Below are 27,076 nucleotides of genomic sequence, written 5' to 3'. Positions count from 1 at the left end.
TCTCAGAAAAGTGAAGTTTGTTCTGTAAAAACCTCTAAAACTATGTGTTTGCAGATGCCACTTGATAAATTGTATCTATTGCAATGACATTCAGACATTTAAAGAGTTTAATAATGATATAACTTAGGGGCCTGAGTAGCTCAGTGAGTAAAGACGCTGACTACCTACCCTGGAGTCGTGAGTTTGAATCCAGAGCGTACTGAGTGACTCCAGCCAGGACTCCGAAGCAACCAAACTGGCCCGGTTGCTAGGGAGGGTAGTCACATGGGGTAACCTCCTCGTGGGAGGGGCACGTGGTGAATTGTGCGTGGATGCTGCGGAGAATAGCGTGAAGCCTCCGCACGCGCTATGTCTCCACAGTAATGCGCTTCAACAAGCCACGTGATAAGATGCGTGGGCTGATGGTCTCAGACACGGAGGCAACTGAGATTCGTCCTCCGCCACCCGGATTGAGGTGAGTCACTACGCCACCACGAGGACCTAGAGTAAAAATACAATTAAAAATAATGCCATAACTTTTATATTTGGGTTAACTATAAAGTTATATATATATATAACTTTAAGTCTCCTGATACTTGTGCAGAAATATTTCTGTCCTTTCCATTCATGAAGAATCTCCACTTGTATTATTTGAGTTTTTGGATTCATTGAGGATTGTGGCCTTTGCACATATATTCTGCATTTAGCTGTTAAATTAAAATGTCATCTTTTGTCTTGTTAATGCTGGTTTAAAAAGTTAGACATCAAATTCCAAATCTGGAAGGGAAATGCTTTCAACTACCTCAAGCAAATGACATTCAAAAACACCTCCGAGTTTTTAGAGAAAATACGAGGTAAGACACTTTCACGTTAGATTTTATGTGCAAAGGTCTTCTGAAGAGCAGATGATTTTCTTCTCTATCTTGAAGGAACTCTTCCATCTTCTGCTATTCATATCCTGCATGTAATTAACCAGCATCAAAGGACAATTCTGCAGTTATGACACTTCTGCTCATCAGGGGCTCAGTCAGGGACTGATGTCTGTCCTCAATTATTGGGTTTGTTATCGTAACTTGCATGTAAGATTATACGTGTCGTTCATAGATATGAAAGCAACCTCTGGCCAGGTATGCTAATTAATGGATTAAGTAATGGTAAACCTTTATACAATTGTATCTTCACTCCAGAGCTTGTGCCTTTTTCTGTTCTATCATTTTCCTGACAATTTGCACTTTAAATAAAGCATCTTTTGGTTGTTGCAAACTTGGGGGTCCGAGTCTTCTTTCTATGCTGTTCTAATAAAAAATGCAATGTATTGCAAATGTACAGTCCTATTGTTCACACAGTCCTTGACATGTGTTGACTACTTTTCATCTCATGTGAGTGTACAGTACATCATTGTAAACATATTTTTCAAAAATATGATTCATTTCTTTGTTTAAATGTTTAGCAATTAGGGTTATTCCATGTCAAATCAAGTTTTTTGTGTTGTTTTTACAAAGTTGGAGTGCCTATAACTCCAGAAGTATTAAAAATATCTTAATATCCCTTTAGATTATTTTTCAGAACAAACTGTCCTTTTTGTATTTTCATATTTAAGGCCCTGTATGGTCAAATCTCAGAGATATTAGGCTCTCAATGTCGCTTCATATGTAAGTTGTTATTTAACTCATCAGAAAACCAGATGTGGGTCACATAATATGAAGCTTTGTCCAACAAAACAAAGCACAAATATTGTTGAACATAGAAATGTAGGCTACCTTTATCACTGAGTGCACTGTTAAGTATTAAACAGAAACGTTTATTGAACATTTCTTTCTTAAGCAGATTGCAAAAGGGAAAGTTTATTTATTCTGAAATTTGGTGAATAACATGTTACCAAAACGTCATTTACACATTTCAATTTCATAACAAAATTCAGTCAAACTGAATTTGAGTATTCAATTATTCAAAAGTGTTCAAAAGTAGCTCAGCGAGTTGATGCTCACTATCACCCTTGGAGTCGTGAGTTTGAATCCAGGGCGTGCTGAGTGACTCCAGCCGGGTCTCCTAAGCAACCAAATTGGCCCGATTGCTAGGGAGGGTAGAGTCACATGGTGTAGCCTCCTTGTGGTTGCAAATAGTAGTTCTCGCTCTCAATGGGGCGCGTGGTGAGTTGTGCGTGGATCGCGGAGAATAGCATAAGCCTCCACATGCTGTGAGTCTCCACGGTGTCATGCACAACGAGCCACGTGATAAGATGCACGGATTGACAGTCTCAGAAGCGGAGGTCCTCTGCCACCCGGACTGAGGTGAGTAACCGCGCCACCACGGGGACCTACTAAGTAGTGGGGATTGGGCATTCCAAAATTGGGGAGAAAAGGGGATTAAAAATAAATAAATAGGCTAAAAAAAATTTTTTTTTTTTTTGTGGAACCAATATACCCCAAGGGCCAGTTACATTTTGATACTCTGTGCTGTTCTTTCACAAAGAATATTAAATAGTTTGTCGATGTTTTGTTTCGTGGTGGGTAGGTTTCAATTAAACTTACATCACCTACTTCGACTTTAGACAGCAGAAAGACTTTCATGACCCAGTCCGGCTTCTGTACTCGAATAATGCTACAGCTGTTCAATGCGCAACACTCATTTTTAACCAGCAGGTGGCGCACGGCGGCTCAGAAGGCCCTATCCCCAATCCAATTCAAAATCCAAAGACATTTCTTTCTGTAATTGGAGACAGTATTCATAGTTGTCCTCTTATCTTTTTATTCCAAGAATTTCTACGTGTTCTACAAATGTACACTGGCGTCAGCAGTTCCCTACAAAATTGCTATTATGGCTAATCCACTAATCACAAACGACTGTGATTGGTCCAGCTTGAACAGCGCTGAGAAAAGGAACACGAACCGTCATGCACGTGCTGCTCTAGCAGCGCTCTGGACTATAATTTACACTTAAACAATGACACTGAACAACTTTAATAGCCATTAAAGTGCATATACACATTATAGAGTTAAAATATTAGAACTATTAATTTGAAGTTGAACCATTAAACCTAACCGACTAGAGCTAACTTCCGGTTTTCTAAACGCTTCACTGTAGTTTCAGATGACAAACATGGCAGGCAAAGCAGGGAAACAGAGCCGCGCTCGGAAGCCCGGAGCGGATCAGGATGAAGAGGATCAGCCGCTGCGCGCGGTTCTCATCGCGGACAGCTTCAACCGCAGGTTCTTCCCGATCACTAAAGACCAGCCGCGGGTGAGTCAAGGGCACATGACTGCGAGCACATGTGTGTCTCTGGATCACCGTGTTGAACACTGCTCATCATCACTATGATACAACAATTACAAAAAGTCCCATACAGCGGCAATACCATGTGTTTGTGCCATGTAGTACCATGCTGTTCAATTAAGTGCCTTGGAGTACCATGTAAATACCATGATACATGCAGAATATGGTTATCATTCAGTACCACTGTATATAGTATCATGGTATTACCATTGATACCATTGGAATATCATGTTTTCTGCACCTGTAGTATGGCATGATGTATTTGTATTTTGCAATACAGTATGTACATGATATTCTTTAACGTGGTTCTGTACTATGGTACCACTGTGTTGTTTTTTAGTATTGTACCATGGTATTTATTGACGATTATTGTTTTGTGCGGCATGATACCATAGTCATGCCATGTTATTTAGACATGTACCATGGTTGTATCATAGTTTGTTGGACCATTGTGGTACCTGTTCTTTTAAGTTCCTTGGAGTGCCATGTAAATACCATGCCAGTCATTCAGTACTATTGTATCAAAGTATCATCTACCATCAAAGTAGCATCTAGCCTAATACCATGGTACTACCATGTTTTTTTTTTTGGACCTTTACCTTATAAAGCCAAGTTCTTTTTAAATATCTGAATGTCAGAAAATACTTTTGGACTACCATGGTACAACTGTGTACCTATTCTTTTAAGAAAAGGTACACAGTGGTAGTCCAAAATTATTTTCGAACATTGTAGCATGGTAAAGGGGTCCCATGGTCATGGAAATCTGGAGATATCAGGGAATTTTACAGTTGTGTTCTCCAGGCCTGTAAAAGTCATGAAAATTAATACATTCTTAAAAGTCATGGAAAAATAATGACATTTTTTATTGTGAATATACATTTTTCGAGTTGCACTCTGCTCTAATATATTTCATTCTCTGAACATTGCTAGAACGTGCTTGCAAGCCATAGTGATGTCGGATTTGTGTGCGAATTCTTCTTTTGAGTCGGTTCTTTGCAGCCGTTTGTAGGGATGTACCGATGTGTCGGCCACCGATATTTATCGGCCAATTATTTACCAAATGAAAACCATCGGCAAATCGTTTTTAAGCACAAAATACGCCGATATGAAAAAACGATGGTTTATCAGAATAGTTTTTCAGGAACAAAAAAAATAAAAAATCAGAATCATTGTTTTTATTAGCCAAGTAAGATTACTCTTACAAGGAATTTGACTTGGCAGTTGCAGACGGAGGATGTACATTAATATAGACAAACTTACTTATAAGTACAGACATGTATTACAATACAGTAAATACAAATACTGTATGTGCGAATAGATAGAGCGAAGCAAAGGTATGCAGCAGTGTATAGCATATATACGATTACATCAATATGTATGTATGTATGGACAAAAAGTGCAAGTGCAGACGTACAGATAAACACTAAAAATGGCCCATGATATTAGAGAGTGCAGTGCCACCTATGTTCTTATGTGTTCAGCAAAGATACAGCTCTAGGGAAAAAAACTGTTCTTGTGTCTTGTTGTTTTTGATCTAATGGACCTGAATCTCCTTCCTGATGGAAGAGGCTGGAAAATACAGTGGGCAGGATGTAAAGAGTCCTTGGTTATTTTAATTGCTCACATTCTGCAACGGGCCTCATACAGATCTTGGATAGAAGGCAAACTACAGCCAATGATCTTTTCAGCTGTCCTGATGATGCGCTGGAGTTTCATCCTCTCACATGTGGATGAAGTGAGGACAGACTCTATGATGGCTGGACAGAATTGTATTATCAGTATTATTTATAATTAATTATCAGCACACTTTGTAAAAACTGTGAATTCAAATGCACAATCCAGAAATAATGCTAACTTTAAACTCCTAAAAACATGTAATATTTAATTTGTAATCATACTCGTTCTCACATTAATGAGGAAAAACCATCCTAGTGGACGTGACAGTTGTGAAAGTGGCACTGACCTATATATGATGAGGCACATCCATCCAAAATGCTTTGAAACCAGCAAATCTTGACTTGTGAGACATTGGAATGGTATCCATTAAGGCCGCATGATTAATTGAGTTAAGAATGAAATCGCAATATGGTCTTGCACGATTACTTAAACTTGAAAGGCTTTGTTTAAAAATAGTATGCATTCTGTGCTTCAGTCAGCATCGTGTAAGCAAGCGGCACCCTCTAGCGGTTTGGATGACATTATCCATAATAACACAATTTAAAAGGCTGTTTTGTTCCTTTGGTTAAGACATTTTATTTTTCTATGATGTGGTTGACATTTGCATGGAATTGCCCAAACTATGCATAATATTAATTTGTGATGTTCTATTCTATACAGTACAAACATGTATAATGTGAGTTCTGTTGTTTTGAACTGTAAAAACTGAAGTGCAAAATATTTCACACCAATCATCATGCTATGATATTTAGTTATTTTTTAAATATTTTTTTTTATCTTCTATTTATCTTTTAAATTTTGGCCTGTCATGTGTTCAACAGATCCAATCCATGTTCAATTAGAATTATTTATTGTTAGACAAATAAAAAGCTTTTGTACCACTTTGAAGGTTTTTTTTTTTTGTTAATACCGGTATCAGCCAGAAATGTTCATATCGGTGCATCCCTAGTTATTTGGTTAAAATGCTTTACAAAGTGTTCGATGATTCATTAGCGAATCTGTCTGAATCAAACAGCTGGGTTCCAGATATCACAAATGGCTGGTAAAGTCATGGAAATTAGCCTAATATAATCTAAAAGTCATGGGAAAATAATGAAAATTTATAAAGTGAATATACATTTTTCGATTTTGCACTGTGCTCTAAAATATTTAATTTCCTAAGTATTGCTCTTGGTTTGAGCTTATGTAGAGTAGAACTTGGTATTCTTGACGTACATTAGAGTACCATTATTTGAATATGTTAATAATTCAGTACCATGCTGAACAGTCACTGTACTATGCTACTGCCATAGTACTTTTTTTGTAAGGGTTAGCATTATTTGTTGCCTGTTTAATTCAGATCAAACCTTTGCTTCCTCCTATCAGGCTCTTCTGCCGCTGGCTAACGTCTCCATGATCGACTACACACTAGAGTTCCTGACGTCTACTGGAGTGCAAGAGACATTTGTCTTCTGTTGCTGGATGTCCAACAAAATCAAGGAGCACTTACAGTAAGATACTGTTTAAGTTGATATCTGAGAATGACCGGGGTCCTCTTGACTCTATTCTGTCTTATTTTACAGGAAGTCGAAATGGTGTCGCCCCTCGTCCCCAAACACTGTGCACATCATCACATCTGACCTGTACCGTTCCCTTGGGGATGTTTTGAGGGACGTGGACGCCAAGGCTCTGGTCCGCTCAGACTTTCTGCTGGTATATGGAGATGTGGTGTCCAACATTGATGTGTCCCAGGCCTTACAGGAGCACAGGTGATGGTTATACCTAAACAGTAAACATGGTCTATAGTACTCTGTCCTGTCTATAAACTGCATTTAACATTAGTTACTGGGCTAAATGTACCGTTATATCATACATTGTTGTTGATTTTTACACTTAATACAATATGTGGTGATTTGTCTCGAAGGCAACGGCGCAAAATGGAAAAGAATGTCTCTGTGATGACCATGATCTTCAAAGAGTCCTCGCCCGGCCACAAGACTCGCTGTGAAGAAGACGACATCATTGTAGCCATGGACAGCAAGAACAAGCGTGTCCTTCATTACCAGAGAGCACAAGGGCTAAAGAAATTTCAGTTCCCTATGGTATAAGATTTTAGTGATATTTTAGAGTGAATTTCCTCCAGAGGTCGTTTGAATGATCGGATTTATATCTGTCTCGTATCGTCTTGGAGGGCATTGTCACTTGGTCTTTTCTGGATTGGATAGCAATCCAATCAACAAAAACGCATGAAGTGACCAAGTGTTCGGTAAATACCCCCTGTGACATGGTTGCCTCTTGATGTGACCCATGTGAAAACCATTAGATCGACTGCATTTGGAGAAAGTAATTGAACACTGTATCTCCCCAACAAGCCACTTGATTTGAGATATAATGTTCACTGCACAAACATGTGGGATGAGTAACACACCAAAGTTTAAGTTTGTTTAACTGAGTTTATGGGTTCATTCAGATCCTCTTTATTTTACAGTGTTGATTTTTATTATTTTAATAAAGGAAAAGTATCCTTCCTGTCAAAACAAAATTACTTTTTTATTTAAATGAACATAAATTAAATTCATTACAACAAAAATTCTTAATTGAATGAACTGCATGACCTACTCATGATTAATTAATTCTTAATTAATTGCATATGTCGTTATTTGCTGAGCAAGGCCCGTAAATAAAGGTAATTAAATATAAATAATACATAATAATTCAAATATATAATCAGATTGAAATATATAGCATTTTTGTGCGCAAACAGTATTGACAGCAATCCGTTTTGCAATTGAGTTCATCAATCTGTCCTGATCTCACAGGACGCATTCTTGTGTTCCATCTGCACTATTTTTAATTATATTGTCGGTCTATGTACATATGCAACAGATGGCCGCTTTTGGAGCATCTCATTGGTTTTAAAGTCTTAATTGCCACATTTTAAGGATGCTGTGTGAAGTTGAAAAATAGTTGAAACTTAGAAAATCGCATCTCGAGATCCCAGCATTGTTGTTTCGTCCAGCTGTTAAGAACGCATCCTTTGTAACCTGTTTGAGCCGCGCTGACTGCCCCCTGCTGACACGGCTCATAGAAACACATTTACATTTACTTCATGCTAAAATTATTCCAATACTAAGAAAATACCGAATTTACTTGCGGGTCAGGAGGCATGATTAACTGTTAAGTTTTTTTTATGTGTTATTTTTTATATAATTAATCACACTAAATCGACTGCCCTAATAAATACTTTACAATTTAAATAATGTATCATAATTTTTTTTTGCATTACAGTAATTCTATTTTATGGGGAATTGTGCCTAATTGTCAGAAAAAATTATATCAATGAAGTTTTGTTTTTAATAATTTTCTTATTTTCTTTATGCACAATATAATGTTTTGTATTATATTTATTTATTTATTTATTTATTAGATGAAAAGTTTCAGAGCCTTGTTTCCTGGCTATGTGTAACATTCAAATCCTCATTATTCTCAATGTTGAATCCCAATAATGAAAATCATCCTTCCTGTCAACACACAATTGCTTTTTTATTTAAATAAATTATACGCTGTACAACAAATACCACCATGATGTATAAATGTAACAATTTAAGTTTCTTTTTTTTTTTTTTTGCAGTACGGTATTTATAATTTTGGGGGAATAGTGCGTGCATAATTGTCATAAAAGTAATGTTACAATGCAAAACAAGTATTAGTGGTCTTGTAAGTTGCATTTTCTTTATAAAAAATATTCTTTTATTTATTTGCTTTGGTGAAACATGAAGTTTCAGAGCCTTGTTTCCTGGGTATGTGTAATATATTTCCATTTTCAAAAGTTCATGGTCATTAAGTGATGGCAGTTCCTTCTTTTGCACACAGAATATCTTCCATAGTGGAAGTGATGAATTTGAAGTTAGGTATGATCTTCTGGATTGTCATATCAGCATCTGTTCTCCACAGGTGAGTTTGGCATTTTACATTTGTACTTGTCTGATTAAATTATAGACATATCTAAATGTATCTTGACTAAGACAAAAACTCAGATGAACAGTGAAGATTGTGTCTCATAGGTTGCTGAACTTTTCTCTGATAACTTTGACTACCAGACAAGAAACGACTTTGTCCGTGGGATTTTAGTCAGTGAGGAGGTATAAAATGCACAAAAAAGTGACATTCTGTCATGCATTCTTATCTTATCCTAATAAGCCGTTTCTTTTCCTCTAGATCTTGGGAAACCAGATCCACATGCATGTCACTAAAGATGGATATGGGGCTCGGGTGTCTAACCTCCTCATGTACGATTCTGTATCTTCCGACATGATTCGACGCTGGATCTATCCGATCACGCCTGAAGCAAACTTTGCAGACCATGAAGGCCAGAGCTGTACACACTCTCGACATAACGTGTACCGTGAGCCGAAGGTCAGTTTGGGTCACGGCAGTCAGATGGAGGAGAACGTTCTCATTGGCCGAAACACAGTGATTGGAGCAAACTGCACCATATCCAACACTGTGATCGGTGCAGACTGTGTCATCGGTACGGTTTTCATATTAACTGATGTTGTGTCTCTGTCCCCTATGTTGTAGTGAATGACATGGCTCTGATGGTTTTGTTTTCACTGTTTTGCATTTACGAACGGTCAACGCTTGTAGAGAGTCAATTCCGTCTTATCACTTGATTCCTATGTTATTTTTTTTTAAAAATAATATGTGATTATGTAAAAATCTGTTTGATTGATCCCGTCTCTCTGCTGTTTTCTCTCGTAGGGGACAACGTGGTTCTGGACAGAGCTTATATCTGGAACAGAGTCCGTATTGCCAACAATGTGAAGGTCCAGCAGTCAGTAATCTGTGACGGTGTGGAGGTGAAACAGAGAGTGACTCTTAATGAGCAGTGTGTGCTCGCTTACAATGTAAGAAACTACAGTATGTTTTGTTTGAAAAATACAAACAATTTATAAGGGTTCAATCATAAGGGTTATCTTGCAATGTTCCAACCCATTTGCTGGAGTTTAAATAAGTGTTTAAATATGAAAGGTAAACAAAGTGAAGTTAGGTAAGGTAGGTTTGAAAAGTAAGGCTGTTCTCATTTATTTAAATGAACATTTTGATGTTCGAATACAGTGTGAGTTATTGGTGCTTTATTAAATCTGTGTAATTTGTATAGTTTTTCAGTGTTTTTTCCCCCCAACTTGCCACATCATTTATTTATTTTTTATAGTAAAAACAAAAATCTTTTTAATTGGCCAACATTTGGCTATTTTGAGATTAGAAGCTAATAACATGGATGATTATCAGACGTATTAGGTCCCATTGTGTCCATTTCAAAATCTACCAATAGCCTTGTCAATGAACAATAAGCATTTTTCTGCTCAAAGAAATAATAAAAAAGCATAACATGCATATGCATACATTCTGAGACATGACAGAAAACAAGCATACAGCATGAACAAAACACACAGTACATGCACATTATCAGTTCGATTTCAATGGGACTTAACAATAATTTGTCTTTATAAAGTGTCATGTTCTGTAAGTGCTTTTGTCCGAATGACGATAAAGCAATTTGTAGCCAAGCTACATACCTTAAAGGAATGTTCCATTTTTGCTTGTTTTTTTTTTTGTGTGGAATTTTTTCCCCTTTTTCTCCCAATTTGGAATGCCCACTTCCCAATGTGCTTGCTCTAAGTCCTTGTGGTGGCGTAGTGACTCGCCGGAGGAGGACGAATCTCAGCTGTCTCCGCGTCTGAGACCGTTAACGCATCTTATCATGTGGCTTGTTGAGCGCGTTACCGTGGAGACATAGCGCGTGTGGAGGCTTCATGCCATCCATCGCGGCATCCACGCACAACTCACCACGCGCCCCACCGAGAACTAACCACATTATAGCGATTACGAGGAGGTTACCCCATGTGACTCTACCCTCCCTAGCAACCAGGCCAATTTGGTTGCCTAGGAGACCTGGCTGGAGTCACTCAGCACGCCCTGGGATTCGAACTAGCGAACTCCAGTGCTGGTAGCCAGCGTCTTTACCACTGAGCTACCCAGGCCCCCTATTTGTGCTTTTCTTTAAAGAAAAGTAGGGATGAGTCGAAATAAATTTTTGTGGTAATTAGCTTTATGCCACAAATGCTGTCAATTGAGCTTAACTTGTATTGAACCCGGAATATTCCTTTAATTGGACCAGAACTGGACTTGCCGATGACGTGCGACTTGGGTTGCCATTGCCAACCGTCCTATATAATACGGAATCGTCCTTTATTTAAGGGAACAGAATTGCGTTCCAGATTAAATTCATAGAGGACATAGTTTGTCCTGTATTTTTAGCATCTCACACCTGAACAGCTGAGCAAGTTTCAGTATTTGTTTGCTATTGAATCCTCTTGGCATTCAATTGTCAGTGGTAAAAATGACAGATTACAATAGACAACACATCCAGAGAAATGAACCTGAAACACAGACACTCCCTACTACACTACACTCTACAGTGGGGGAAAGATCAAGGAAAATCAATGACAATTAGCGTGTCTTTTGTCCTGTTTTCCGTCAAAAACAGGTGAATTAAAACCACACCCTAGACCAAATGTATTGTTGTAGTCTTTTTTTTCTTTTTTTTTTAGCACATTATAAAACAAAAGCTTTACAGAACGGAAAAGAAATGGCTTAGCATTTATCAATTATAGGAAAGAAAATGCTTAACAGAAAAATATTGTCTTTCTCCATGGACTGCGGTTTCGTTCTTTTGGTAGAAGTGAGATGGAGAGAAATTTGGTTCTGCTTGCTCATATAAGCACATTAAGTCACGTTAAGCATTTTACATGTTAGGCATTTGAGAAAGTCAGTGAATTGCATCATATTTGGCTGGAAGAAAACTGGCAACCCACACATGACTTGTATTTAACCTGGCTTATTTGACTTCCTTCAAATATTTGATTGCGCACTGTGTAGTGTATACTTGGATGGACAGATTTGGACAAAAAGACTTAAGCTCGACTACACAAAAACCCGCTGTAGCTGGATTATAACTGCGCATGTAAACGTACTGACAGTCGCCTAATTACTGATGCAAACCTTCTAACAGAGTGTGAGCCCATTGAGCGGTTGCAATTACCCATAATGCACTTCTACACTTACAACCAATGCCTCTCTGCTTACAATTGACATAAAACATACTGGGATGCTACAGTACAAATACAGTATATACCTGTCACTCTGCTGTATAGTTATCGGAATTGGCATCGACCATTAAAATCCCCATATTGTTCGACCATTTATATACCTTATTCACAGTAGCGGCATCTTTGATTTTTAACAGGAATGAACGAGGCTGTGAGGGATAGACTTACATACAGGTGCATCTCAATAAATTAGAATGTCGTGGAAAAGTTCATTTATTTCAGTAATTCAACTCAAATTGTGAAACTCGTGTATTAAATAAATTCAGTGCACACAGACTGAAGTAGTTTAAGTCTTTGGTTCTTTTAATTGTGATGATTTTGGCTCACATTTAACAAAAACCCACCAATTCACTATCTCAAAAAATTAGAATACATCATAAGACCAATAAAAAAAACATTTTTAGTGAATTGTTGGCCTTCTGGAAAGTATGTTCATTTACTGTATATGTACTCAATACTTGGTAGGGGATCCTTTTGCTTTAATTACTGCCTCAATTCGGCGTGGCATGGAGGTGATCAGTTTGTCGCACTGCTGAGGTGGTATGGAAGCCCAGGTTTCTTTGACAGTGCCCTTCAGCTCATCTGCATTTTTTGGTCTCTTGTTTCTCATTTTCCTCTTGACAATACCCCACAGATTCTCTATGGGGTTCAGGTCTGGTGAGTTTGCTGGCCAGTCAAGCACACCAACACCATGGTCATTTAACTAACTTTTGGTGCTTTTGGCAGTGTGGGCAGGTGCCAAATCCTGCTGGAAAATGAAATCAGCATCTTTAAAAAGCTGGTCAGCAGAAGGAAGCCTGAAGTGCTCCAAAATTTCTTGGTAAACGGGTGCAGTGACTTTGGTTTTCAAAAAACACAATGGACCAACACCAGCAGATGACATTGCACCCCAAATCATCACAGACTGTGGAAACTTAACACTGGACTTCAAGCAACTTGGGCTATGAGCTTCTCCACCCTTCCTCCAGACTCTAGGACCTTGGTTTCCAAATGAAATACAAAACTTGCTCTCATCTGAAAAGAGGACTTTGGACCACTGGGCAACAGTCCAGTTCTTCTTCTCCTTAGCCCAGGTAAGACGCCTCTGACGTTGTCTGTGGTTCAGGAGTAGCTTGACAAGAGGAATACGACAACTGTAGCCAAATTCCTTGACACGTCTGTGTGTGGTGGCTCTTGATGCCTTGACCCCAGCCTCAGTCCATTCCTTGTGAAGGGTGTCAATGATTGTCTTCTGGACAACTGTCAGATCAGCAGTCTTCCCCATGATTGTGTAGCCTAGTGAACCAAACTGAGAGACCATTTTGAAGGCTCAGGAAACCTTTGCAGGTGTTTTGAGTTGATTAGCTGATTGGCATGTCACCATATTCTAATTTTTTGAGATAGTGAATTGGTGGGTTTTTGTTAAATGTGAGCCAAAATCATCACAATTAAATGAACCAAAGACTTAAACTACTTCAGTCTGTGTGCACTGAATTTATTTAATACACGAGTTTCACAATTTGAGTTGAATTACTGAAATAAATGAACTTTTCCACGACATTCTAATTTATTGAGATGCACCTGTAGTCTCTTCAGTGGCATGTATGGTATAAAGCTGTATAAAGTTCCTAGATCACATCTGATTTTCACTGAGTCTATTGTCTACTGAAATGATCCAAAAAACTTTAAACTGCAGTACAGCCCATTGAAGGAACTGTACATCTATCTCTCACAGCCTCGTTGTCATTCACGTCAAAAATCAAAGATGCTGCTACTGTAAATAAGATCTATTGTGATAATCACTAACATCCTTTCATTTGATATTTTATTGATAGAGAATTGTCCACTGTGCCATAAGAGTCTCTTAAAAGATGAGCTGGTTGCCTTGTCTTCTAACCAGATGTCATTATATGCAGGCCGTGGTGGGTCCAGATGTCACGCTTCCAGGAGGCACAGTTCTGTCCATGCACCATCCAGATGAAGAAGATAAAGAGGATGATGATGAGTTCCTGAGTGATGACAATGATGTCGCCCACAAAAAAGACAAAATCAAACAGAAAGGTGAATGTTCCACTTATTTCTTTAAATGTAGACAAAGATTTCTGTGAAATGTAGTAAATAACTGCACACAATCATGCGAATTTACAAGAACACAGTTCTTTTTTTTTTTTTTTTTTTTTTTACATTTCTCCCAATTTGGCATGCCACTACTTACTTGGTCCTCATGGTGGCGTGGTTACTCGCCTCAATCTGAGTGGCGGAGGACAAGTCTCAGTTGCCTCCGCTTCTGAGACCGTCAATCCACGCATCTTATCACGTGGCTCGCTGTGCATGACACTGCGGAGACTCACAGCATGTGGAGGCTCATGCTACTCTCCGCGATCCACGCACAACTTACCACGCACCCCATTGAGAGAGAGAATCAATAATCACAAACACGAGGAGGTTACCCCATGTGACTCTACCCTCCCTAGCAACTGGGCCAATTTTGTTGCTCAGGAGACCTGGCTGGAGTCACTCAGCACACCCTGGATTCGAACTCGCGAGTCAACGTGTTGTAGTCAGCGTCAGTACTCGCTGAGCTACCCAGGCCCCCAAGAACACAGTTCTTGAGGAATTGGACCTTTGTCGAGGAACTCACCATGTTTAATTTCACATGAATTAAAAAAACAAGGTGTTGATGGATAAAAGCACAGTCGGTTAAATAGGTTATACTGTTGGTGTACCTTGGTGTTGATTGTTCAGCTGCCGAAACATGGGTTGTGAAAACTTGATGTGTTGTAACTAGTGCTGTCAGTGTTAACACGTGATTATTTTAAAATGTTAAACACTGTTAGAGGGCGAGGCCTTTGCAATGTGTTTAGTGGGAACTTTATACTCTTATACACACTAAAAACAAACACCCAACAGCATTGAAGTCCTTCACGAGTCCTTTGTAAGTCAGCATTTTACCACATAAGCATGTCAGTTCTTACAAGCCCGCTGTGCAGCTGTAGTTCCCTTTCGATTCAGTTCACTTGACATGAAGTAGTAGTGCGGCCAGCTTTCGCAAAGGCTCGTATCCCTTCATCTCAGGGAACCGAGGTTACATGTGTAACCGGTGACGTTTTTCTCCCTGTTGACGCTCCGCTCAAATTTAATTTGATTTAAACTTTGTACCTGTTGATGCCGAGCTTGATGCGAGAAGTGTCAGCTAATTATCAGTGGACATTTCGGATGAATTATCTTTATATTGGAAGTGCTACCACTAAAAGTAGAACAAGACGCGCTTTTCATATGGAGTTCAACGCGGCGCTTGATGCCCTGACACGAATAATGTGCATAAATCTAATGTAAAAAGACAGCATGCCGACTGATTAATATTAAATGAGGATTTATCGCACATTGCAATGAAAACTAGTTCTTTCAAACAGTCAACATCCCACTTAGACTTTGGGAAATGTTTAATGTTACTTGAATTGGAGTTATTTTAGTGCATTTCTGTCTTTATTCTGTGGAGTTTGGAAAATGTTAATAAAGTATTTTTGTTACATGCTGTATTGTTTTGTTATATTGTGTTGTTCTTTCCAAAGAACAAATAAATGCATTTTGACAGGAACTAAGTTTATATAGAGTAACAATTTTAAAATCTGAGATTAATTGCAATTAACTATAAAAAAATAAATTATTACGATTAAAAATGTTTACTCTACTGACAGCCCTAGTTGTAACACCTTAAAGGAATGTTCCAGGTTCAACACAAGTTAAGCTCAAACAGCATTTGTGGCATAATATTAGTCTCTTTTCCACCATCGAGCTGAACGGTTCTGAGCATGGTGAGAAATGGTTACAGTACAGTACAGCACGATTAGAAACCTTTCTCGGCCCAGAATTCTCAGCATGGTTAGACAACCGTGCTCAACTGTGCTGGTGGAATGCCTGTAGTGACGTCGCGACTCACAATTGGTCACTTGTCAGTTGCCACGGTTACTAGATTTTTTCCCTGTAGCTGGCCAGGCACACTATTTGTGCAAAGTAAACACACTTCTCGCACGGTTCTTAAACTCTTACATTACCAAGGTAACGACTGACATATTTCTTGTGTACATTCAAAGTCTGTTTTCAGCACCGCAGTGGAAAAAAAATCGTGTCGGCTGGCCCGAATCGGCACAGAATAGAACAGATTCGCAACAAGAACAGTTCGGCCCGATGTTGGAAAAGAGGCAATTGATTACCACAAAAATGTATTACGACTCGTTCCTCCTTTTCTTTAAAAAAAGCAAAAATCGAAGTTACAGTGAGGCACTTACAATGGAAGTGAATGGGGCCAGTTTTTGGAGGGTTTAAAGTCAGAAATGTGAAGCTTATAATTTTATAAAAGCACTTGCATTAATTCTTCTGTTAAAACTCATGTATTATTTGAGCTGAAAAGTTGTTTAAATTGTCATTTTTACAGTCATTTTAGGGTTTTAGGGTTTGTTGACATTACATCGTCATGGCGATGAAGTTGTAAAATTAGCTGTAACTTTACACATAAAAGTTTAGTAAGTGATTTTATCACACTGAAATCATGTTTACACGCATATCCTTTGTCTTGTGGCTATACTTTTGAAAAAGTGAGTATTTTTACGCTTACGGGTTGGCCCCCATTCACTTCCATTTTAAGTGCCTCACTGTAATACAGATTTAAGCCTTTTTTTAAAGAAAAGGAGGGACGAGTCAAAATTAATTTTTTTGGTAATCAGTATTATGCCACAAATGCTGTCGATTGAGCTTAACTTGTATTGAACCCAGAATATTCCTTTTAAGACAGGAGGACTGAACTTAATTCACATCTGTTCTTCACGTACCTCGTTTTAATTTGTGTCAAATTAAATGTGGAATCCTCCCTGACTACGGTTCACTAACATTTTTTGACCCTTCTTGTGCTTGACTTGATACTGTATGTGATTAGCATGTTTAAAGTTTTGTGCATCTGTGGTCAGTGTTTAATCCAGCAGAGGTGGGCACAGAGGGTAAAGGATACCGGTGGAAAACCAGCAACCTCGATGACACCGAAGAAGATGAGCTTGCAGAATGTATTTGGGGTGAGATGTCTGTCATATTCCATGAACACTTCAAAAGTTCATTAAAGGGATAGTTCACCCTAAAATGAAAATTTCTCTCATCATTTACTCACCCTCATGCCATCCCAGATTTGTAAGACTTTCTTTCTTCTGAAGAACACAAATTAAGATTTTTAGAAGTATATTTCAGCTCTGTAGGTCCATACAATGCAAGTGAATGGGTGCCAACATTTTGAAGCTCCAAAATCCTCATAAGGGCAAAAATAAAAGTAATCCAGATGACTCCAGTGGTTAAATCAATATTGTCTGAAGCAGGATGATAGTTGTGGGTGAGAAACAGATCAATATTGAAGTCATTTTTATTACACTTTCTCCTTCTTCTGTTTTTGGTGATTCGCATTCTTCGTGCATATGGGGTGATATGGGCAGGGAAGAGAATTTATAATAAAAAATTACTAAAATATTGATTTATTTTTTCACCCACACCTATCATATTGTGTCTGAACACATGGATTTAACCACTGGAGTTGTATGGATTACTTTTATGCTCCCTTTATGTGGATTTCAAAGCTTCAAAATTTTGGCACCCATTCACTTGCAGTGTATGGACCTACAGAGCTGAAATATTCTTCTAAAAATCTTCATTTGTGTTCAGCAGAAGAAAGAAAGTCATACACATCTGGGATGCCAGGAAGGTGAGTAAATGATGAGAGAATTTTCATTTTTGGGTGAACTATCCCTTTAAGTATCACTGTGAAAACCTTCATAACGTTTGTATTTGACTAGGCCTAGTGTTGAATCCCGATCCAGAGAGTGACAGTGAGAGTGAGGTCAGCCAAGGGTCACATGACACAGGAAGACGCACGCCATCACCTGAACTTGATGATGACAAAGGTGAGGACTGTAAAAGTGAAAAACTACATAACTGCATTGCTTTATGCATAGTAAATATTTCCCTGATCACTTTTGTACTTAATATGCACTGTATGTTTTCTTTATTGTCTTTTTCTCCTGCGCTCAGTGTTTCAGAATGAGGTCCATGGAACGTTACAGAGAGGTTTGGATGAGAACATTAGCTGTGACAATCTGGTTCTTGAGATTAACTCACTCAAGTAAGTCAAATATGTATCATGTACTCACTTTAAAGGTTGCTCTGAAACGCAAAGTCAGGTATTTAAACAATTATTTTTTTGTTTTTATTATTTGCCCTCTGTCAGGTACGCCTACAACATCACTCTGAAGGAGGTCATGCAGATCTTGACCAGAGTTGTGCTTGAGTTTCCTTTCCATCAACAGGGAGCTCAGATCACCACAGCCCAATATTCATCTCATCTGCTGCCTGTGAGTGACTGTCAGTCCCTTCAGCTGTGCATTTAATGATTATACAGTAGCTGAAGAGACCAATAATAGTCCTTGTCATGTTCCTTTGCAGATGTTGAAGAAGTGGGCACCAGTCTTTAAGAACTATGTGAAGAGAGTTCAAGACCACATGGACTGTCTGGCATCTCTGGAGGAGGTCTTTCTGGAGCGCGACACGCATTGGGCTGCTTTGGTCAAAGTACGTTTAAACACTCCAACTGGCTATGCTCAGAATCGTAAAGAGGCCCTAAACTAAACTACATTTCATTTGGTAGATATACTGCTTTTTGTGAGTGCAAAAATAATAATAATCAGGTCATAGAAATAATTAATCAAAAGATGTGGGAACCCTGTTAAAGGCTGATTGTACATCATTTTGTTCATGTCCGCTTTAGGTTCTGATGAACATGTACCAGCTGGAGATCTTGGAGGAGGACGCCATCATGCGCTGGTTCTCTCAGGGAGCCACAACAGACAAGAGCCGACAACTCCGTAAGAATCAAGGGGTGAGTACCACAGCATGAGGAAAAACCAATTATTTAGTCATATAATAAAAAAAGGTAAGGTTTTCTTGCTTTAAAATGAAGTCAAATCCAGCTTTGGAGTTTACCATCTGTCTTTCCACAGCTCCTGAAGTTCATCCAGTGGTTGGAGGAGGCTGAAGAGTCATCAGAAGGAGATGAATGAACATAAACCATCATCAGGACCTGATAGTGTGACCACCTTAAACCATCTAATCATCATTCTGACACTTTACAAACCTAAAAAAATCAAGCTGTGAGGCATGCCATGTTCTGCCAGAGCTGACTTGACTTGGTTTACTTCCAGGAAGTGGTTTCTCTTGGTTTGACAGTCCTGACAAAATGACCAGTTGAATGGCAACATATAAAGGAGTAAAACTGGCATCTCTATTTCTTATGGTTTGATGTATGGTTGTTGTAATGCTTATTTAAAAACATTTATTGGAAAACAGTGACCTCATATTTGACCAAACGTCCTGACATAAAAAGTATAAACACTTTTGTTTTCACTAGTTCATTATTTGTATTAGAGTTTCCATTTGATTAATAATGTAAAATGTCATTTTCATACCAAAGAAGTGAAGCAAATTTTAAGACCTCATGAATTAAAGTCAATCAACTTCTATCCTAAGACGCCTCTACTCCTCTGTTCTCCCCTATCTGAAATATATTTATTTATTATATACAGTTGAAAGAAGTTTACACACACCTCAGCCAAATACATTTAAACTCAGTTTTTCCCAATTCCTGACATTTAATCATAGAAAACATTCCCTGTATTATGTCAGAATGCGTCTCCTTCCTGAGCAGTATTATGGCTGCGTGGTCCCATGGTGTTTATACTTGCGTACTATTGTTTGTACAGATGAACGTGGTACCTTCAGGCATTTTGAAATTTCTCCCAAGGATGACCCAGACTTGTAAATGTTCAGGACAACGGCAAAATGGTTTCTGTCTCTTTAAGAGGGTTTTATCGCATTATACAACATTGAAGGCACTCTGTGCAGTTTGTTTCGTTGAGTTTAATCTTTTGAGAGCAGTAAAGTCCCATTATTTTCGTACCGTGTCGTGCTGTTGCATCTGTATTCATATACTTTAAGTATTCTGTTATTTTGTGACAAAAAATAATTTTGCTATTATCATTCTGCACTGCTAAGGAAGAGGATTTCAGAGATTAATTGATTGAGATTGTGAGACTGCAGTCAGTATTAAACTTGTGATGATCTTGCACCTGAAGCATGTTCATCCATTCAGCTATTAGTAGCCTATCTGTTCTCGATGGATCTTCCGTGATCCTTCCAGCACTGTCAAGTGAAGCGGCACAACATCAGTTTGGTCTCTCACAGGCTTCTCTCTCATTTGTTTGGGTGTGAGATGATAAAATACAGACTGCGTCCGCTATAATACAGAACGCAATTCTGATCCTTTAAATACCAGATGTTACGGACTGTGGCAATTGTTATGTGACATATGATGAAAGTTTGTCAATCAACATGCGGACCTAACCGGCCCAATATTTGACCGGCCCAGCGGGAATTCTCCCGATTGCCACTCCGGCCCTGACAGAATCTCATTGATTAAAGTCAACAAGAAATCTGCTAAATTTACTTTCTTAAACGTTTTTTTTTTTTTTTGTGACTTTCTTCATGAATATAAATGACTCTTCCACTGGCCCTGCCATCCTTCATTTTGGAAATTGCTCCATTCTGGTAAGAAACCCCCACTTTTCACGATCCAATCTATAGAGCTGTTCAGCCTTCATGTCAATTTGTAGGTGAACCCAGAAGGCAAATTCACCATGAGTTCCCTCTGGAATGTCCTATGGGTTTTTTTATAACAGCAGTTTTGGATTTATGAGTAAAATAAGGTAAAATAAGGTCTGTGGAAAATGTTTCTTGAAGTGAAGAAACTTGGACATTTTGTTCTACAACAAATTACACACAGTCAAAACTCGGACGTGAATTTTGAAGCTGCTGTGTTTTTAAAATATGCAATGCAATTTAATGCAATCATATAATAATAACTGTAATAATAATAATGTTTTAAAGGAATGTCTCACATCGGTGATATTCTGTTGTGCAGCACTTCATCTGACAAAAACATCTCGTGTTGTTTCGGGTTGTGCTTAAATGCACTTCATTTGATTAAAATAATGCAATGTTATTTTGAAAATTTTTATGAAGTCAATTATTTTAAAATTTTAGTTCCGTTTTCACAAATTAATTTGATTAGACACCATTTTGTTTGAATGAAATTTAATTAAACTGTCGAATACGGAACAAAAATGACCCTTCAATATCCAGAATTTTAATGACCTCTCGTGTGTTTTTGCTTAAATATTACACCCGTGTGGCACATGAAATGTCCTGGAAAACTGTTCCTTGAAAAAAGTGGGAACCCTGAAATACCCCAAGCATGTGAGTGAACAAGCCTAACGAAAGGGAAAACAGTTGTAGTTCTCATCTAGTAACATGTTAGCAACATCCTTTTTTAAAAAATCAGCAGCTTAAAAATTCACGTTTGAGATATGACTGTGAAATTTATGTTGTAGAACAAAACGTCCAAGTATCTTCAAGTAATGCTTAACACAGACCTCATTTTACTCATAAATACAAAACTGACATTACTAGGAAAATCCTGAGGGAACCAATAGCACGAAAATGCCAATTCTTCTCCGGCCTTTTGGACTACAAACTGAACACCTTAATTCTCAATGAATAAAATAGTACTCTACACTGAAAATACTGAAAAATGTGATATTACAATAGCAAATTGGGTTGCATATACATTGTAATGTTAAGCTCATTTACATTCAGGAGGCAACTTAGTGAAACAGATTATAACATTCAGTAAAGGCAATTGATTTTAGATTTATAAAAATAAAACTGTAATGAGAAGATTATCTTGATCACTCCTTTAAGTATATAACTTGAAAAATATTTTCATTGGATACATTTTCACAAACAAAGACTGTAGGACATAGTTGTTCATTGTTCTCATGATATTGCATATTTCATAATTATCTTCAACAATCACAAACATCACCATAAAAATGATCATTATTCAAATGAAAGCATTTTGAAGTCAGTTACCAAACAAAATCCCACGTGAAGAGCCACAACAAATGTTAAAACCGCACGACCCAGTTCATCTGTTATTACAAGTGTAACACATGACCAGACTAGTTTGATTAGTTCTTCTTGTCCTTACTAATGGCACTATGGATAAAACCAGCCAGCAGCGTAAACCCTGTGATTCCAAACAGTGCTGTCAGCCCTTTCCACATGCTGGCGCTGCTCTCGTGTCGCTGGATGAAGCTCTTGTAATCACTGGGAATCAATACATAGCTGCGGCCATCTTTGGGTGGCTGTAACCTCATCACCTTGTCCTGCTCCAGCACGAGTTCTCCAAACCCTGTGAGGGATGCCCCCACCCGCAGAAGCTCCTCCTGCTCCTCCTGAGCTACAGGCTTCTCTCCGCTCAACTCCTGCACCACGATGTCCACCAAACCCTCTTTAGCATGCCGGAGCCGCCTGTGCACCTGCTCCATGTAAACGCCGCTCGCTTCCAGAGGAGAGTCGATGCGGACAGATACGTCACTGATGTATGAGCCGGCCAGGACCAGACTGAAGGGAACCGTATTGGTGGTCTGTTTCTTGTTCACTTTTTTGGAGACCCTGGGTGGAAGATGTTTGTCATGTTTAAGATGACACTCTTAAGAACACTCTTAAAAAGAGTAAAAATCCCTAAAATCGTTACTTTTATAAAATGTCGGGACAGTAACACGATAAAAGACACAAATGCTCCATAAATAGTGACATTTATTATTAAAAGTAATCACAATAACAACATTTCAGGGACTATTAAAATTTTTGTATTTTATTAGCAATGAAGCATTTACCATGACTGAAGATACGAGTTCCAATATTTCCAGTGCTCATGCACAGAAATTTTCTGTATAACACCATGACACCGTGGCACATACTGACTAGAAATGGGCTCACCGATGGCCTGCACTAAACCTACAACGTAGGGAAAATGAAGATGAATTAATTCAGAGGTTTCCAAGCATGCGCAGTTATTTTCTTTAGTTACTGAGAGTTTTATGTACCTTCTACAGCAACATAATGTAGTTTTTTGTTGGGTGATGCATTGAGAATCCTCAGCAGGTGATGGTCTGGCTGAAAGTTTGGAATCTCCTGTGAATGTAAGTGTTGAAAATAGGTTATATAGAATTAATAGTAGCTCAACTAGTAGAGCATAGTGCTAGCCACGGCCAAATTGCAAGCATAATTCTTAAGAATGCTTAAGCTTAAATGCACTGCAAGTCGCTTTGAATAAAAAAAATGCCATCCCAGATGTGTGACTTTCTTAATCCTGCAGAACACAAATGCAGATTTTTAGAAGATTATCTCAGCTCTGTAGGTCCATAAAATGCAAGTGAATGGTGACCAAAAGCACATAAAGTCAGCATAAAAGTAATCCATAAAACTCCAGTGGTTTAATCCATTTCTTCAGAAAGCGATATGATGAGTGTGAGTGAGAAACAGATCACCATTTAAGTCCCTTTTACTCTAAATTCTCCTCCCTGCCCAGAAGGTGGCGATATGCACAAAGAATGTGAACTGCCAAAAACAAAAGAATGTGAAAGTGGATATTTATAGTAAAAAAGGACTTAAATATTGATCTGTTTCTCATGCACACCTACAGTTGAAGTCAGAAATTTACACACACCTCAGCCAAATACATTTAAACCCAGTTTTTCACAATTCCTGACATTTAATCGTAGAAAACATTCCCTGTATTATGTCAGTTAGGATCACTATTTTAAGAATGTGAAATATTTTAAGAAATGTGGATATAGATGCTTGTCTACTGGTTTCCTCCAGCATCTTCACTATGTCCTTTGCTGTTGTTCTGGGATTGATTTGCACTTTTCTCACCAAACTACGTTCATCTCTAGGAGACAGAATGCGTCTCCTTCCTGAGCGGTATGATAGCTGCGTGGTCCCATGGTGTTTATACTTGTGTACTATTGTTTGTACAGAAGAACGTGGTACCTTCAGGCATTTTGAAATTGCTCCCCAGGATGAACCAGACTTGTGGAGGTCCACAGTTTTTTTCTGAGGTCTTGGCTGATTTCTTTTGATTTTCCCATGATGTCAAGCAAAGAGGCACTGAGTTTGAAGGTAGGCCTTAAAATACATCCACAGGTACACCTCCAATTCAGTACACCTCCTATCAGAAGCTAATTGTCTAAAGGCTTCACATCATTTTCTGGAATTTTCTAAGCCGCTTAAAGGCACAGTTAACTTAGTGTATGTAAACTTCTGACCCACTGGAATTGTGATACAGTTAATTAAAAGTGAAACAATCTGTCTGTAAACAATTGTTGAAAAAATTACTTGTGTCATGCAGAAAGTAGATGTCCTAAATGACTACTAATAATATTAAATCTGTGGAGTGTTTAAAAAATTAGTTTTAATGACTTCAACTGAAGTGTATGTAAACTTCTGACTTCAAGTGTATCATATCGCTTTTGAAGATATGGATTTAACCACTGGAGTTGTATGGGTTACTTTTATGCTGCTTTTATGTGCCATTGGTCGCATTCACTTGCATTGAATGGAGCTACAGAGCCCCCCAAGATTTTCCCCCAGTCGGATGGTGAAACAACCAAGGGGGGCCGGTCAGATGGAAAGAGAACTTATTGCCCACCCTAAACCTTAAAATGCCCTTCCCCAAACATTGTATCCTAGTCGCGGCTCTGCTGAACCAGTATTTCATGTTCCTATAATTTTTTCAGTGGGTGATATGGACATCATTACCTTCAACTTCTCTATTTCTTGCCTTTTATCCGAGTATAGTTTATAAAACAGTCCAGAGAAGGCGAAGCAGGAACCCGTACTTATGACGGTCAACGGGTTAAGAAGAGGCTCACTCATTTCTCCACTGGACTAAAGAAAGAAACACATTTAAAGCTTGTTCAAGACTTTTGTTCAGTAGTAACATGGTAAATGTGGTCATAGTGGTAAAACTAGTGTCTTTGGCAGGCATATAAATGTCCAAATGTAAACCTTAAACAACTGTAATGGAGCTTATTAAATGAGAATGATCAAAGCTGATAATCTTTAGTCTGTTTAGTGGAGATTGTGGGAATTTTATCAGATTAACCTACAGATACATTTAAGGCAAGGATCAAGAGGGCACATGTTCATAGTTGTATGCTTTTTAAAAAAAATATTTTACAATAAGTCAATAGTATATATATATATATATATATATAAACATAGGTCAAACAAGGCCCAAACAAGTGGATCCACCTCCAATTCAGTTTTGTTGACTGGTACAATCTAGTTTCATTTCGTCCTTATTCATAAGAACAGATATCGTGCACTGTAACAAACGATTGGTTTGCAACAAAATATTTTAAATAAAAATGCATGTGTTGACTTAATGTCGTGGCATCATACTTAAACTGTAACTTACCAGCTCAGTAAGACAGCAGGTGAGCGCAAATACTGTGATATGAACCTCAGCGACAGTCAAGCATGTCAAAACAGCTTCGGTTTCGATGGATCAGGAAATGATCTGCATATTTAACAGAACTAAGATTATGATCTGTATTGTGTGAGCCCAGTCTATTTGAACACTTTTTTTTAACATCAAGATTCTCACCAATTTAAGATTCGTCTGATTTTGTGTGCTATACAAGCGCCCAATCATTCGTGTTGCAGTGTGTGTGAGTGTGTAATGCGTGTAACTGTCCGCATGAGGTCGCTGTTGATAAAGAAAAAGACTCTCGGAAACCACTTCCAAACTATTGTGATGAAAATAATATTACATTTTTATCGTTAAATATTATACGTGAAATAAAATAAAATAGAAATACACTGAGCTATTTACCAATTTCATAATTTTCTTTGTCAACTGCACTTTCATGATTTTTAATATTGGTTGCTGAACCTTTGTATGTCCTGTAGTAACTTTGATATTTTTATGTACAGTACATTTCTTAGTAACTTTGTTGACTTCTTTATCTTTAAACATGCTTAACTCAACCCTTATATACTTCTCACTCTATTTATTTTCGTACCTTTACACACTTTATACAGTACATACACACATTTACACATATCCTTACTTCTATTTAATTTGATGTAACATTTTGTGGAAGATAAAACAATTCATTGTGCGTGTACAGTGACAGCAATGAAGATCTTGGAACTTGGATCAAAATGATTGTTTCAAATCATTTTGAAACATGTATAAAATCATGAGCACTCACATGAGATGAGGACTCTAGTCATATCAGTAACCTTATAAAAGCTGTTTTATTCTACATGGGGCAGGGGCGCCCTCATGGGGGCTGCCATATTAGAATCACATGACCAGCTGAATACTACTCGCTTAATCTCAGTAACCGTCTTGTTATTGGACACTTTCACTCTTGGATTAAATTAATCATGGCTGATTGTGAATAATTAATTTCTACAATGGCAACTGTAACTGGAAACTGTTGATTTTGAATGATGCTGCATCCACACCACTAGGTGTCAGTGTAGGTCCAAGATGACACAAAGACAAAAGTTACTGAGTGCACCTTTAAAGATCAAAAGAACTAAACTTGTCTGTATATCTAGGTACCTACAGTATAGTATGTTTATAAGCTTTATTGGCATGGGAAAAGTGGTTATATTACCAAAGCACTGACAATCATATAGTATAAATACAGCAATTAAAGCCCAAAATTCGGAAAACTACAGTAAGCCATGCTTAAAATGAACGTCAATACCAAAATATCAAGCCAAGCAACATTTATTTTGAAGATAGCACAAGCACTATTTTCAAGCCAAATATTTAACAAAAAGAGGTTTGTTTGGTTTTAAATGATAAAAAAAAAGACATGGGACACCCATGTAAACTTGAGTAGAACTGACTTCATACATCCACTAAAAATCCCCAGTTGGTTAAAAGCAGGGGCATAGGAACGATCTGAAAACTGTGGGGGGGGGGGGGGGGCACATTCTAACACCCTGTCTCCAACAAACGCGAGTGGCACGTCGCATCAAAATCAATAGAACCCATTACA

The 27,076-nt window shown here is 38.1% G+C and overlaps 2 protein-coding genes across 3 annotated transcripts; one reads left to right on the top strand and one right to left on the bottom strand.

The window, feature by feature from the left end:
• The first annotated feature begins 2,678 nt into the window (after positions 1-2,678).
• LOC127440938 (translation initiation factor eIF-2B subunit epsilon-like) lies at positions 2,679-19,615 on the top strand. Its single transcript, XM_051698023.1, has 16 exons — positions 2,679-3,219; positions 6,295-6,419; positions 6,492-6,677; positions 6,833-7,010; positions 8,782-8,862; positions 8,973-9,050; positions 9,127-9,439; positions 9,670-9,815; positions 13,976-14,120; positions 17,024-17,125; positions 17,891-17,998; positions 18,126-18,216; positions 18,322-18,445; positions 18,537-18,662; positions 18,859-18,969; positions 19,091-19,615. Exons 1-16 carry the CDS (start codon positions 3,070-3,072, stop codon positions 19,148-19,150), a joined length of 2,124 nt encoding a protein of 707 aa, XP_051553983.1. The 5' UTR covers positions 2,679-3,069; the 3' UTR covers positions 19,151-19,615.
• Positions 19,616-21,254: 1,639 nt separating this feature from the next.
• Positions 21,255-25,733, bottom strand: LOC127440962 (mitochondrial ubiquitin ligase activator of nfkb 1-A-like). Of its 2 annotated transcripts, XM_051698055.1 has the most exons (6): positions 25,663-25,733; positions 25,474-25,575; positions 24,813-24,941; positions 23,096-23,183; positions 22,886-23,006; positions 21,255-22,661 (listed from the first exon to the last, which is right to left on the bottom strand). In XM_051698055.1, exons 3-6 carry the CDS (start codon positions 24,927-24,929, stop codon positions 22,175-22,177), a joined length of 813 nt encoding a protein of 270 aa, XP_051554015.1. In that variant the 5' UTR covers positions 24,930-24,941; positions 25,474-25,575; positions 25,663-25,733; the 3' UTR covers positions 21,255-22,174. The 2 variants fall into 2 exon arrangements, with proteins under 2 accessions (XP_051554015.1, XP_051554014.1); XM_051698054.1 differs by having other exon boundaries at positions 25,474-25,717.
• Positions 25,734-27,076: the final 1,343 nt, after the last annotated feature.

This window comes from Myxocyprinus asiaticus, chromosome 5 (assembly GCF_019703515.2).
Source record: "Myxocyprinus asiaticus isolate MX2 ecotype Aquarium Trade chromosome 5, UBuf_Myxa_2, whole genome shotgun sequence".
NCBI classification, from domain to species: Eukaryota; Metazoa; Chordata; class Actinopteri; order Cypriniformes; family Catostomidae; genus Myxocyprinus; species Myxocyprinus asiaticus.
This window is presented reverse-complemented; position numbering and strand designations above follow the sequence as displayed.

Coding starts and splice junctions, on each gene's coding strand:
- LOC127440938 (XM_051698023.1), top strand. CDS start 3,070: ATGACAAACATGGCAGGCAAAGCAGGGAAACAGAGCCGCGCTCGGAAG. Junction 9,440..9,669: donor CGGTGCAGACTGTGTCATCG/GTACGGTTTTCA, acceptor TTTCTCTCGTAG/GGGACAACGTGGTTCTGGAC. Junction 9,816..13,975: donor AGTGTGTGCTCGCTTACAAT/GTAAGAAACTAC, acceptor CATTATATGCAG/GCCGTGGTGGGTCCAGATGT.
- LOC127440962 (XM_051698055.1), bottom strand. CDS start 24,929: ATGAGTGAGCCTCTTCTTAACCCGTTGACCGTCATAAGTACGGGTTCC. Junction 23,007..23,095: donor ACATTATGTTGCTGTAGAAG/GTACATAAAACT, acceptor CCTACGTTGTAG/GTTTAGTGCAGGCCATCGGT. Junction 22,662..22,885: donor AACTCGTATCTTCAGTCATG/GTAAATGCTTCA, acceptor TCTTCCACCCAG/GGTCTCCAAAAAAGTGAACA.